This window comes from Neomonachus schauinslandi, chromosome 10 (assembly GCF_002201575.2).
Source record: "Neomonachus schauinslandi chromosome 10, ASM220157v2, whole genome shotgun sequence".
Classification (NCBI taxonomy): Eukaryota; Metazoa; Chordata; class Mammalia; order Carnivora; family Phocidae; genus Neomonachus; species Neomonachus schauinslandi.
The window spans coordinates 31405168-31420901 of NC_058412.1; the positions used below are offsets into that span (position 1 = coordinate 31405168).

The 15734-nt window shown below is 34.7% G+C and overlaps 1 protein-coding gene across 2 annotated transcripts in view; it reads right to left on the reverse strand.

The window, feature by feature from the left end:
• The window catches only part of MAP4K3 (mitogen-activated protein kinase kinase kinase kinase 3), a 187134-nt gene that overhangs the window by 43564 nt on the left and 127836 nt on the right, over window positions 1–15734 (reverse strand). Inside the window, exons 14-16 of one of the 2 annotated variants that reach the window (XM_021697772.1) lie at window positions 13062–13120; window positions 11723–11785; window positions 1843–1901 (exon numbers count right to left, since the gene is read on the reverse strand). In XM_021697772.1, coding sequence (XP_021553447.1) covers window positions 1843–1901; window positions 11723–11785; window positions 13062–13120 — 181 coding nt within the window. The remainder of the gene's footprint in view (window positions 1–1842; window positions 1902–11722; window positions 11786–13061; window positions 13121–15734) is intronic. The other variant, XM_021697774.1, reaches the window with a different exon arrangement.

Here is a 15734-nt window from a genome sequence, read left to right on the forward strand (position 1 = left end):
CATTTTTGCCTGTATATAATTCAAAAATATATTTAAAATGAACCAAAAAAGGATAAATGAAATATTTCTCCAAATTATCCACTGTCTCTTAAAATATACCAAAATTTGCTAACAAGGTCCTTAAAACCAGTGACCTTAAATTTAGAAAAAACAACACAAAAAGCACTTCAGAATTTTTATTTGCTAACCACTATGAGACAAACTTTCTTTGCTGTCCATCAACAAATCAGGACAGATTACAAATAGCACATAGTTACTCTTTAGATAAAATTTCATTTTTCTACTAGGGAAATTTTATGCTTATTTTCCATTTTAGGAAACCTAAATCAGGTTAATTAAAAAAAAAACAAAAAACCTCATCGTATTTAACTGAAGTTCAGCTTAAATCAAAACTAATGCATTTCTCTAGGTTGTCATTCAAAGTCTTTTCTCTGTGTTGAGAAAAGATAGTGTATTAAACATTTAGTCTATAAAAAAGGAGAGAGACATGATTTTGCATTATCTTTAAATCCGAGCTACTCGTCTTCAGTCACCATTTCTCAACTGCTTAAAGTATGGATGTATGTATACTTCTCAACGCTCTAATGTAAGTGAAATCATATGTTGAAATTTTAAGTTGTTCTGATTACTAAGATAATATCTACACTGCTGGGAGATTTTGGCAACTTAAACAGTATTTCCTTACAAATTAGATTTTAAAATGATAATCTATTCATGAACTCAGGAAATGAGAACCTACTGGGAACAGCAGAGTCCTGTCTCCTTACCCTGCTGACTCAGGACTGCGAGCAACTTAAATTGTTAGACGCTGTAAAAGCTGCCTTTTCACCCCAGTGGTGCCCCACCCAGACAGTGCCTAGCGTAGAGGAGGCCTTTAATAATTGCTGGATTTACTTCTTGCATGAACTGATAATTCTTAAGACACTAGACATATTTTAACTACTCTCTACTTTTTGAAAAACTCTTAACTAAAAAGTCAGGATAGAGATTTCTAAAAGGTGTGAATATTCCCGGCTATTTTAAGAGCCAACACACCTGGGACATGTACCAAAGCAAGTTTTATAAGGAATAAATAGGTCAACTTTAAAAACAAAAGAAGGGTGCCTGGTGGCTCATTTGGTTAAGCGTCTGCCTTCAGCTCAGGTCATAATCCCAGGGTCCTGGGATCGAGTCCGTATCGGGCTCCCTGCTCAGTGGAGAGCCTGCCACTCCCCCTGCTTATGCTCTCTCTCTCTCTGACAAATAAATAAATAAAATCTTAAAAATAAATAAATAAATAGATAGGGCGCCTGGGTGGCTCAGTTGGTTAAGCAACTGCCTTCGGCTCAGGTCATGATCCTGGAGTCCCGGCATTGAGTCCCACATCGGGCTCCCTGCTCAGCAGGGAGTCTGCTTCTCCCTCTGACCCTCCCCCCTCTCATGCTCTATCTCATTCTCTCTCTCAAATAAATAAATAAAATCTTTAAAAAATAAATAAAAATTTAAAAAAATAATAAAAGAAAAAAATCCTGAAACATATATTATCTTCAGTTGGAATGTACATTTTTTCTAATAAGGTTAGAAAAAGTAGCTTGATATAAAAAATTTAAGGTGATTGTCCCCATTATGACAATTACTAAATGATTAGCAAAGTAGTGATGAAGAAAAGTTAAAAACATATTATAAAACATATCTACCAGACTACTACAATTTACTTCTGGAAATATTAAAATATATTTTACATATTAAATATTATATATAATAAAATACACAATAAATATAAATACATAATACAGTGAGTATACTAAAATATGAAGTAACTTAATTATTCTTGAATTTAAATTTAAAAAGAACTTTACTTACTTGTTTGCACCCAAAAAGTAACTACTTTGGTGTCCTTGTGCATATTCTAGCTGTAGATCCTAATAGTATAAAATAACATATTTAGCAAAAGAGTAGTATATTACAAATCGTGATACACAAATATATATATTTTAAAAGAGAAACCCCAGACTGCAAATAAATCTGTATTGCTATATGTTCTTTAACAAAAAAAGGCATAGTAGGACTTCCAACAATAAAAGATGTCAGAAGTTTGTAGTTGTGGTTTACGTATTTATTTAAGCTCAGTATTTTTCTGGAACTTGTTTGAGTAATATGTGCAAGTTTCATTTATGGTTATTGCTTTTGTAATTAAAATTTATAAAAATCAGTTTTTAGAAAGAAAAACGCTCAAATAAGATACTTGATATCAAGCTATAATGAAGCAAAAATGATTACAGAAGAGAACAAGCAACAAAAATCTTGACCTTGTATATAATAAGATCTGCAATAATTATGTATATATACACATTCACATATTTCTACTATTGCTTCATGCAGATAATAATTTTTTAAAGATATAGAATAAGGTGCTCTTTTTAAGTAAATTATATAGATGAACATGCACAAGGTTGTAAATTACACTTAAAGGATTTTTAATAATTTTTTAAAGAGTTGAGTAGCAAAACTTCAAAAGAGTATTACTAAGGTAGTTCCTTAACTAAACATTTCCACTGAACGCTACAGGTTGTAAAGAGTAGAACTGAAATTTAAAGGGACTAATATATATCCTCAACTCAAACGCCTTCTTGAGGGGAAAAAAAAAGTTTTCTAACAACCATAGAAAGTACAAAGTAAAGCTTTTCTTCCTCCCCTTCTTAAGTAGCTGTATTCCAAGCATGGTTTTAACAATAAAGGGGGAATATTTAACATTTTAAATGAATTTTATTTTCATTAGAATATAGCATACTTAAAGTGTTTTCTAATTATACAAGATATTGCCAAATGAACAATCAGGATTTAGTGCAAAAGATACCTCCTTTGAGTAGCCTTCAAAGACTGCAGGAAAAGGTGCAACCTGTTCCATGTCTCTACAGTATTTAATACACAGTTCTCCTCTAGCACTTAGACTACCTTTTAATTAATTAATTTACCAGTCTATAAAAATAGGAGCCAGGCTGTGAGCTCCTCAAACCAAGGGAAAATGTTAAACCCATCTTTCTTCCCTACAGCCCAGCTAGTACTTTTTTTTATAAGGAATAAATAGGTCACTAACTAGGCCCTTAAAATAAATGCTTGTTCAAATGCCAATAGTTTATTTTCCTGTAAAGAGACAACTAACACTTCAGCCTCGTTAAGATACACAAATTCTAGATCACAAAAATACTAAGCCTTGGAATATGAGGATTCTAAGCAATACATTGCAGTTAAGTGAAAAGCACTTTAACATTTAAGTATTCTAGCACCTGTCAAAAAGATAACTGATGAAATACAGAATGAAAATCCTGGTTCAGACAAGACTCAATTTTTGTCTTCTTCAATATTTCTGTGCTTTCAGGCATAATAAATGTTCTTACCAGTGACAAAAAAGATAATACGTCATAAATAAGATTAGTCAACTCTCACACTGGTATCACATGAAATTCTAATGAAAAAGGATACCTGTTCTAATTCATAATAATATATCTTAATAGGATGACAGCACTATTATCGTAAGACTGCCACACAATTATGCTGCACAATTTAAGTGGTCATGGCTTTGTACAGGAACCTTTAAACTTTGGCATTCAGTAAAGAGAAGGACTAAGCTCAATGAATGCACTTCTAAATTCAAGTTTGTTTTCTTCAGCTGTAGGTAACTACACCACCTCTACCATACCAGCAATCTCTTTAGCCAATAGAATCTCTTAAGTCCTTAATCAAATTTCGGCTTCTAAAATGTACATTTTGTGCGGAGTGGCCACGGTTTCTGTTATATAAACACAGATTTGGCTATTGTAGCAATAGTCAGCTTATGATACATGACAACTACCAGTTTGATACAATGATTTTTAAAAAAATCAACTGAGATTAGCAGCTGCTTAGGAAGGTAAGAGAGGAATCTAAAATAACTAGTATTTTAATAGAAAATTGAACATAGGTTCATATGCAGAATAACGTTCAGGCCAGGAAGAAGTTGGAGATATATCCAAGTCAGATGATTAAATGTGTCATGTCTCAAGCCCTACCAGGAAAGCTAAAATTAAAAGGGGCTCATTCTTTATTAATTCCTTCTCCATAAATCAAGTTATGTTTTTAGCAACCATGGAACAAAAACAACGTGCTAGGAATGTCATCAAGTACAAGAATTATACTAAGTCCTTTTAATAAGTATTGAATCTCATTTAACTCAACTATTATTTACTTAAAACCTATTATATGCCAGGAATTCAGACAGTAAATCATTCAAGGAAAAGGAGAAGAAATAAAAAGGCAAGGAAGAAAAGTAAAACTTGGGCAAAGTTAGTAGCTATTTATATATCTTCAGAACAGTCTAAGAAAGATTGATCTAAAATGCTTGTTAAGAAGTACTTGGAAGCTATTCTGTAATAGAAAAATGCTACCAAAATGATGCTTGGAAAAGCACTCAAGATAACCCTAGATGATGGTAAAACACAGCAATCCTTCGTAAGCTAAGTAAGAATACATTTGAACATGCCAGGAGAGACGTAGAAAAAATTAGTAGCACAAATGAGACATCAACTTATTAATGAATGACAATGTTTAACTACACAGTAAAGTCAAATAAGTAACAAGGACTGAAAACACACAATAGCCTTCTTGTATAGATTCAACCCGAACACTCAAGCAAAAATTGAAGGTGGTCACTCCAGCCCAATGAAAATATCTTTTTGGGTCAGAAAATCCTAACTTCAGTTTTAATGAATGGGGAAGCACAGAACAGCAGAAAAGGAAAATATATCATCAAGAAAATCTTATTACTTTTTTTTTTTTAAAATAAACCCCTTGGGAGGTTGCAAAGTCTACACCTGATGAAAAAACAGCAGGAAGTTAATAGAACTGATATAGCAGGCTACAGAAACAAAAGAAAAAATACTTTGGCAATACATTTTAACCAACAAAAAAGAGAACAGCACAAGAGGAGAGTTTTTACCTCATCAAAAAATGAGAAAATTATAATATGAATAAAGTCATTTTAAGATACCTTTTAATATGGGTAGATAATTTATAAAGTAAAAAATAACTGAATCGTGGACAAATCAAAAAAGATTTTATTTCTTAAAAAAAGTCAGAGAAGCCCGTGAGGTCAGAACACTAACAGATGAACACTAAGCAGTATTCATGACTCTTACATGGCAAACTTGGAAAATAAGATCAGCAGGGTAGGTTTGCCATTCCAGAAAATGTCCTATCATTGTGAAGCTATGAAATGAATTCTCCTTAGAAACTGTCTTATGTATTAGGTAAGAAGAGTAACCACACCACATAAACTTAATGATAAGTAATAGTTTAACAAACTTGAAATAAACAAATTGGTCGGCATTTACTGTTTCTCAGAATAAATTTATTTTTAGACTTTATTCAATTTTGACCTAATTAAGGGGTAATCTTAAAGTACTTTTATGTTTACTGATAATGATCAATTGGGTGTATCTTTCTGATGTTTTTAGTTATAATTTAAATATGTATTCTTACTTTTTCACGCATACTGTAAGTTTCTTTAGAGCAAAGATTATGTTACTATTTATGTTCCTCCACAGCAATTAACATAGTGTTTTGCATATAATTAACTTTAATATATTTTTCATTGGTATATGGGCTAAAATAGCCAGTAAAATTAGGCAAATTATAAAAAAATTGGCCATCAGTTAAACAGATGTATAATCTTTTAATCTGGAGACAGCTTCTTTTACATCAGATAAACCCATTCTATGGTTATGGGCCAAACTTTTACTATTTTTTATTTTTTAAAGATTTTATTTATTTATTTTACAGAGAGAGGCACAGCAAGAGAAGGAACACAAGCAGGGGGAGTGGGAGAGGGAGAGGCAGGCTTCCCGGGTAGCAGGGAGCCCGATGTGGGGCTTGATCCCAGGACCCTGGGATCATGACTTGAGCCAAAGGCAGATGCTTAATGACTAAGCCACGCAGGCGCCCCTCTTACTATTTTTTAAATAATACATTTTACTGAACCAACATATCCAAAGCATTATTATTCCACCATGTAATAAATATAAAAATGATTAAAGATATGTTTACATTTTTTTTTTAATTGGAAGTATAGTTGACACATCTTATATCAGTTTCAGGCGTACAACATAGTGATTCAAAACCTCTATACATTATGCTGTGCTCCCCACAACTGTAGCTCCCATCTGTCACCATACAATGTTATTACAACACCACTATATTCCCTATGTTGCACCTTTATCCCTGTGACTAACTCATTCCGTAACTGGAAACCTGTACCTCCCAACTCCCCTTCACCCATTTTTTTTTTTTTAAGATTTATTTATTTATTTATTTGAGAGAGCGAGAATGAGAGAGAGAGAGAGAGTACATGAGAGGGGGGAGGGTTAGGGGGAGAAGCAGGCTCCTCACTGAGCAGGGAGCCCGATGCGGGACTCGATCCAGGGACTCCAGGATCATGACCTGAGCCGAAGGCAGTCGCTTAACCAACTGTGCCACCCAGGCGCCCCCCCTTCACCCATTTTGCCCATCTCCCACCCCTCTCTCTTTTGGCAACCACCAGCTTGTTCTCTGTATTTATGGGTCTGTTTCTGGTTTTTTTTTTTTTGGCTTGTCTGTTCATTTGCTTTGGTTTTTAGATTCCACATGGAAGTGAAATCATATGGTATTGTCTTCCTCTGATTTATTTCACTTAGCATACCTTCTAGGTCCATCCATGGTTTTGCAAATGGAAAGATCTCATCCTTTTTTTAACTGCTGAGTAATTAATATTCCTGTGTGTGTGTGTGTGTGTGTGTGTGTGTCTACCACATCTTCTTCAGCCCTTCATCTACCTATGAACACTTAAGTTTCAATGTCTTGGCTATTATAAATAATGCTGCAATAAACAGAGGGGTCCATATATCTTTTAGAATTAGTGTTTTAATTTTCTTTGGGTAAATACCCAGTAGTGTAATTACTGGATCATATCGGTATCTCTATTTTTAATTTTTCTCAGGAACCTCCATACTGTTTTCCATAGTGGCTGCACTAATTTACATCCCCACTTAGCAAGTGCACAAGGGCTCCTTTGTCCCATATCCTTGCCAACACTTTTATTTCTTGACTTTTTGATTCTAGCCATTCTGGCAGGTCTTGAGGTGATATCTCATTGTGGTTTTGATTTGCATTTACCTAATGATAAGTGATGCTGAACATCTTTCCACATGTCTGTTGGCTACCTGCTGTCTTCAGAAAAATGTCTATTCAGGTCCTCTGCTAATTTTTTAACTAGATAGTTTGTTTTTTGGTGTTGTGAAGGGTTTTTTTTTAGATATTTTGGATATTAACCCCTTACTGGATATATCATTTGCAAATATCTCCCATTCGATAGGTTACCTTTTCGTTTTGCTGATGGTTTCCTTGTCTGTGCAAAAGCCTTTTATTTTGGTGTAGTCCCAATAATTTATTTTTGCTTCTGTTTCCCTTGCCTTAGGAGACATATCTAGAAAACTGTTGCTAAGGCAACAGAAGAGATTACTCCCTATGTTTTCTTCTAGAAGCAAAATTCTTACTATTTAATTATTGTATCATAGTGAGGTTTTTTAACTTTGGCATCTTCTCAAAATTTGCAGACTTTTTTTTACTAACAATTTTAGAAATCAAGTTCTGTTCTCCTGGTCTCACACATTATGATTATCTAATTAAAAAAAAAATCTCTGGGGGCACCTGGGTGGCTCAGTCGGTTAAACGGCTGCCTTTGGCTCGGGTCACGATCCCAGGGTCCTGGGATCAAGCCCCGAATCAGGCTCCTTGCTCAGCGGAGAGCCTGCTTCTCCCTCTCCCTCTGCCTGCCTCTCTGCCTACTTGTGCTCTCTATCTCTCTGTCAAATAAATAAATAAAAAATCTTTAAAAAAAAAAAAAAAATCTCTGGGGGCGCCTGGGTGGCTCAGACAGTTAAGCGTCTGCCTTTGGCTCAGGTCATGATCCCAGGGTCCTGGGATTGAGTCCCGTGTCGGGCTCCCCCCTTGACAGAGTCTGCTTCTCCCTCCCCCTCTGCCTGCCGCTTCCCCTGCTTGTGCTCGTGCTCTCTCTCTCTCTGCCAAATAAATAAATAAAATCTTTTAAAAAAAATCTCTGTACTGTAATAATGAAAATTGAGATGTAATAGTCTCAATTCATTTACAAGATTATAAAATGAATACCCTTAGCACTTAAAACAATAAGAAATCACTGATGATATGGGACTTTTAAGCAGCAAAGTCTTTAAAGTGGTAAATGTTTTGGGGTGCCTGGGTGGCTCAGTTGGTTAAATGTCCAGACTCTTGGTTTCAGTTCAGATCATGATCTCAAGGTCATGATCTCGAGTCCCCCCCCCCCGCCCATGGGCTGCACTATGTGTGGAGTCTGCTTGAGATTCTCTCCCTCTCCCTCCCCTTCTGCCCCTTCCCTTGCACACCCTTGCACATGCATGTGCAGACTCCCTAATAAATAAATTAATTAAAAATAAATAAATAAAATCTTTAAAAAAACAAAAGGGGTAAATGTTTCTTCTGGGTCCCAAAAGATTTACAGTTGTCATCTTGGTGCCAAGTGCCTACTAAGATGACAGCCAGACACTTTGGGTTCATCAGGTTTCTAGTGGCAACAAGTATTTGTAACAGTTGGAAATCCTGCTCACAGTGCTGAAGTTTTAGGACTGATGAAATTAGACAATTGAAATAGCTATGGACACTTCACACCCATTAGGATAGCTGTTGTTACACACACATACACACACACACACACACCCCAAAAATAACAAGTGTTGACGAGGATGTGGAGAAATTGGAGCCTTTGTGCGCTGCTGGTGGGAATTGTAAAATGACACAGCTGCTATGGAAAGTAGCATGGCATTTCCCTCAGAAATTAAATGTAGAATTACCACATGATGCAGCAATTCTCCTTTTCATATGCCCCAAAGAACTAAAAGTAGAATCTCGATAGATATTGCACACCCATGTTCATAGCAGCACTATTCACAACAGTCAAAAGGTGGAAGCAATCCAACTGTCCACTGATAGATGAATTAACCAACAAAATGTGGTACAGACACGCACACATACATATACACACACAGAAACATCATTCAGCCTTAAAAAGGCAATTCTGACACATGCTACAACATGGATGAATCTTTAAAGATGTGACATGATGCTAAGTGAAGGGAGCCAGTCACAAAAGGACAAATGTTGTACGATTCCATTTACATAAAGTCTGTCAAAAAGACAGAAAACAGAATGGTGGTTGCCAGGCGCTGGAAGGAAGGTGGGAAGGGAGTTATTGTTTAATGGGTAATGAGCTGCAGTGTGGGAAGATGGATAGTAGTGATGGTTGCACAACAATATGAATGAACTTAATGCTGCTGGACCATACACTTAAAAGTGGTTCCAATGGTAATTTCTGTGTTATATGTATATTTTACCACAATAAAAAAATAACTATGGAACATATATATGTTGAGTAAAAAGAGAGATCATGAGTGCAGGCTCAGTATTCATGGGAAAAAACCTGATGACATGGGGTAGAGGTAACATGGACAATGGTTTAGGTTTGAATTCCTGAGCCAGGCTGCCCCAATCAAACCCCACCTCGGCCATTAATTTAGCTAGGTGGTAAGACCAATTTCAACTTCTTTATACCTTAAATCCCCTCATCTGTAAAACAAGGATTTTAAGTTAATACATTTGAAGTGTTTAGAATGCCTTGTGTTTAAAAACTCGTAGATAAATGTTAGCTTTTATCATCAGAAATGAACTTTTAAAGGTTGATTTTATAAACTGTAGAATCTGACAAATATGTCGTTCATCCCTCTTCTGCCAGAACTATCTAACAAGTTAACTATCCCTAAAGCCCTCTGTCAGAAGAAACTCCTGGTGACTTGGGGGTAGGGGCAGTTCTAGGGAGCAGAGCCAAGGTAACTTATTCAGGTTACTAGGTTAGTTCCAGAAACAAGGGGCACAAAAAAGAATAACTGTAATTATAAAGACTATGTTTCTGGGTTTGTTGTTGTTGTCTTTTCTAGACAATATTAATAAGTCAATTTAAACTTTTGTTTCTGTGGTTTTTTATTTCCACAACAAATTTCACTAACTGTCATTCTAGCCTACATATGTGTAATTCTGAAAAAATCTTTAATCCGAAAATCACTGACTGTTTTCTTCAGACATTTCATCTTTCTTGCCCCTTTGGACAGTTAATTCTCAATCCTTACACTTTCTGGTCCTCTCTGGACCATCTGATGCATCCTTCTTTCTTTTGTAACAGTCCATGTACTGACTCTTCCAGCTTTTCAACTGCTTCTTCCCCCTCTCCCATGTTGGTTCTACCTTTGACTGCAAAACACAGGGATCACCCCTCGTGGTAACGAGTTTTCTGCATTCCTTCCTCCTTCAGCCCTAATTAGTGAACACACGCAATCTCATGGTTTCATCTATCCTTTCTTCTTTGATGACTTCAATCTTCCTCTTCTGAGCTAATTCCATAATTCCAGTAGTAGTATAACCATTTGATAATTTCAGCTCTTTATCTGCCTTCTCTCAAAACTGTGGTCCGTGCCAATGATCATTCCCATAGCAATTCCCACAAAACACTGGAGACATCCGCCCTTCTCTTCCTGAAGAATCTACAATGGTTCCTACACTACAATGAAATCAGTCTTAGTCCCTTCCAGAAGCCAGATAAAGCCACATTAACCCAAAAGCTTTTCTCCTCTGATTTCCATAGCACCTATTTCATATGTTAGCATCTTGTCATTAACAGTCACCATCTGTTGGCAATCCACTATATATTTTGCTGTATGGCTGAAAGTTTATATGTCCGAGTATTTTTTGCCCATCAAGACAGCAAATTCCTCCAAGAGAAATTAGGTGTAAATAGTCTCTTCCATGTTCTACAAATATTACAGGGCATAGATTTAAGAATTTATATAATGACTTCAACCAACCAGAATTGAAAGAAGTATGTTATTAAGGCAGAGAGAAAGGAAAGAGAAGGAAAATTCCAATGAAAAGGCAAAAAAGTACAATCTAGGAGTAAATCTGGAAGCAACTTGGAGCCCTGGCTAGCTACAGAGAAAAAACCATTTACAGCAACTATTAAAAGTACTATTTATTTAATATTTACCAGGGTTAATTTTCCTCTTTTTTTACCTAATGGTAACACAGCCTTAATATCTATAACTTCAGGGAGGCTTTAAAATCCAAACTTCGGCCTGAGAAAACTGGATATTACCTAGTGCTACAGTTAAAATTTCATCTGAGACTCATTTCATTGTTAATTAGGGATAAGTTATTTCTTAAAATTATATATGCATACATTTATATGTAATATATAAAAGTAGTTTAATATATACGAATGGATATGTATATGTATATATATATATATAGATGGTTTCTAGTTCATTAAAATAAGTCACATTAAAACTGAACATTTTTATAGGAAAATGTAATTTAAAAATACATTTGAGAATATTAAGTACTTTTCATAAAAAATGATAATAAAAAATTAAAAATTTCTTGAGTAGATATATCTAACTTGTTTTAGAAAAAAAATGGCTACAATCAATATATAGAGGCTTGCTAAATGGCAGGAACTTATAAAACAATGCTTAAACTGGTTCATTAAAATTGGACAAAATATTTGATTAAAAAAAAACCAAAAACAATTAAGACTAAACAATGCTGACAAAGAAAATCAGAAGATGAGAAATACCAGATTAGATCTTGCAGTGTAGTATATTTCTTCTGAACTGTCCAAAAAACCATCACTGTCGGGCTGTTTAGCAGAGACCAAGAAACCCAAGTTATTTACACTTAGACTAAAAGCCACAATTCACAAAGGGAAACTGTCACAAGTGAGGTAAGTCCTGCTAACATAATTTTATTAAGGCAAATGCCAAGTCAAATCATATTAAGGAGCCTCTAAAATATCAATAATGCAACAACTTTGCTCTGTGATGCAGTTATTAAATTAGCACAGAATTTAAATACATGCAATGCAAACTTAAAATGAGCACAAACTCCAACTGCCTTAACAAAATACTATTAGCATTTATAAACATCATGACTAGACTACTTTTTGTTCTTAACCTTCTCCATCCTCTATGTAAATGTTGGGCTTAAGTATTTTAATATAATCATTTTAAGAATTTTTATTTAACACTCCTTTCCTCCATACTGGTATACTGAATTAGAATAACTCCATAATTTAAAGGCTAAAGATTCACTTTGTATGTATGCCTTTAGTCAAGTGGGATAAAATAAGCATTAAATTTAAGAAGAAAGTTCCCATTTCAATCCTTAGTCCTTATTAACAGTTACTTTCTTCTCATTACTGAATAGAAAAGAAAAAAGTGAAACATATAATCTGGAGCTGCAGGAAACTAATTTCATTAAGATTAATTTTGTTTTTTAAGTCTTATTTTTTTATTCTTCCATAGAATATTATCATCTCAAATACTTGCAAAACATGTTGCTTCTAAAAATATATTATCATATATCTGGAAAGGCATATATAAAACATTAAAAAGAATCATGAAAAGAACATTCATATAGTTAGCAAAGCCTTGAATGACAGATTTGATCTACTATGTATGCCTAGTCTCTCCTGAGTTTTAGTCCAAACAGATTGGACTCTACCCTGATGTTTAGAAAACTGGCTTACACTCTTAAAAGGCTGCCCATAAATTCAGTGAGATGTGCTTTTATTGGTCCAACATTCTAATTTAAAATGGTGGCATTTGTCCCAATAAATGCATATACAAAAAGCCCCTCAAAAGCTAAGAAACAAAAATGGAGAAGAAAAAAAAAGGCCAGCATTAAAAACATGTAATCAGAGAATGGTAAAACTAGTTTCTCCTAATTTTGAGAATATTCAATCTCAGCAACACAGATTTATTTTTTTTTTATAAATTTCAGAATTACTTACCTTTTTATTTCCCCAAATGCTTTTGAAAATATCAATAACTAGATTTTTTAGTCAGTACCAGTATCACAAAGACTAATTAAAATATTTATATTCAGTGTTAACATTCCAAGACTACACTACTTACAAGTTCATGATGTGGTTCTGTTTCCTTCCTTAAGGGTGGATCAAATTTTACTTGGCCAACTAAAAAAAAGAAGTAAAGCCATGATCTGTTTCTATGTTCTTAATGATGTAATAATTTTAAGTTACTCTATGTCAAAACATTTAATTTTATCATCTACCATGATTTTATCATCTACCATCTACCATACAGTGATTACAACCCAAAGATGTAAATGAAAAATCTGTTGGTTGAAAAAAGACCAAAAAAGTCTAGGTAGGATATTAAAGCTTAATCTGTTAATCCTAGACCTCTTCCATGGTAAAAAAAAAAAAAAAAAAAAAAAAAGATGATTAGCAAAATTACAGTCAGGATCTAACTTGCTACTTCACTGTGACCCAGCATTAACTAGAGGTAATCTTAACTCAGGATTTAGGAGGGTAAACAGCAAATGAGGCAGAGTATGTTTGGAAGCCGGCCTTCAAGATGGCCTCTAATGATTCCTGCCCTCCTGGTGTTTATAAATGTGTGTAGTCCCTTCCCACATCACCACAGTTGGTCTATGTGACCAAATGAATATGGCAGAGTGATGGCCTATCACTTCCAAGATAAGGCTTCTTCAATAGTGGATTCCTCATACCTGTCCACACATGATCATACATCAAGGACCATAAGGTAACTTCAAGTAAGGTATTAAAATTAATATATATATTTCACCTTGATAGAGGCCTAGTGAACAGCTCTCACCTAGATTTGTCATCAACTAGGAAAATTAAATCTGTAATAAAGTTACATAAGGATAGTTTGTGCATCTATCTGCCTTGTGTTATTGTCACATGTGAAGAGGCCTGTTTCCCCCCGCATGTATTTCTTAAGGCAAGTTTTTGCTTATCATATTTAACTGAAGGCAGAAAGGATTCCCTAAAGGGAAAGAATAACACCTTCTCTGCAAATGTGTCCATTTTCACATGTATGTTGCCTACACACCATTTAGTTTAATAAGAGAAAACCTTGGCTGCATGGAGAGATACCATGTAACTGTGAACATAAAACATTGTCAACAGGAACAAATATACACAATTATTAAAATAATTTTTCCAAAGCCTGTCTTTATTGTCAACAGCATTATTAACTATTCTATCACATCTCACATAAAATCATAAAATATTCTAAGAAAGCAGATATTAGAACTTGTGTAAGTTTTAAAAGCCTCAAATATCAAACTCATAAATTATTAAAAGTTGTGGTTGCTACCTCAACACAATAGAAGGATATGACACCGTTCTTACTGGCAGATGGGGGAAAAGGGAAGAGGTCCATCATACTTTACCTGCTCCCACCAAAGGGAGGGCATATCAGAATCTCAGAAAAACTGGGATACAGCATCTAGTTTCATATAGCATATATAGGCATACGCAGTTAGAAGCTGAGAATCACTAATATAAATTTGTAAAGAATGATTCAGAAAGAACTGCACTTTGCAGTAAAGAGCCTGATAATACAATTTTTTTAAAGAACTGGGTAACAAGAGAAAAGTACTTTAAATTAGATTTCCAATAGTACTGGACATAAAAAGTTTTCTAAATCAACAACAAAGATATCTCTGATCACCATTTGTATTATTAAAGAAATGATAAAAACATCTTGTAATTGTTTTTTGTATATTAAAAAATAGGAAATGTTTATATATAGGTTATATAACTATGTAAGTATAGTTTTATATATATACTAAGGTTGCCATTTTCAGAAAAATATGTTTGGAGGACAACATAAATACATCCCCTCTCTTGCCACAGAAAATTCCCCGGGAATAAGGCAAATTTAAATCATCTGGCTTCAGATGGAGCTTTAAAAGGTTATCTTATATATGGTCACACAACCAACTGCTGGCAAACAAAGTACCAAATCCCAGTCCTGGGCTTTTTGTACAATGCACGGTGCTTTCTTTCAAGAGTTTCTTTCTTTTAAGTGCACTTTCAATTAGCCCAGCACAAAGCTTTTCTAAGAACTTAATACATAGTGTATGGTCCAGCCAAAGTTTCAAAGGAAAATCTCAAAGAACCTGCAGTGTAAAATCCACAAGGTGTGATGAGGTGGTTTCTGAAACAGCAGTGTTGGTGAAAGACCACTGGGCTGGAAGTTGAGAGATCCAAGGCTTGTTATTAACATGCTGTATGACTTTATCCCACAGGCAAATCTCTGCATCTCTGCATTTCTTTTTTTTTCTATTAAATGGTGACAGTGTCTGCCACTACTTATTTAGCTTTTCAGACAAAGAGATGGCTTCATCTTAATCAAAGTATGAAATGTACTGTTATTATCATTACTAACCTAGCCGAAAATTGGGGAGAGTTTCTTTACAGTAGTTATCTTACCATGTTACCTAATTTCACTAAAGTCATTTTGGGTATCAGGTCCCTCAGGATAATCTTTAACCCACAGAAAACTGTTACCAGAAGCCTCACTGCACTAAATTAGCATTCTAAGTCATAGAGAATTAATGCTTCCAAGAAGAAAAAAGTTTAGGCACTACTACTGCAGATTCCTGCTGGCAGAGTTTATCACTGATGAGTTGACAGTACCAGATTCCATGTGAATGAATGGTCTGTCTCAGTGGGCCCATAACGCAGCTGTCCATGAGAAATACCTGGAGGGTTCTTTTAAAAGACAGATTCCTGGGCTGACCCAAAACCCCAG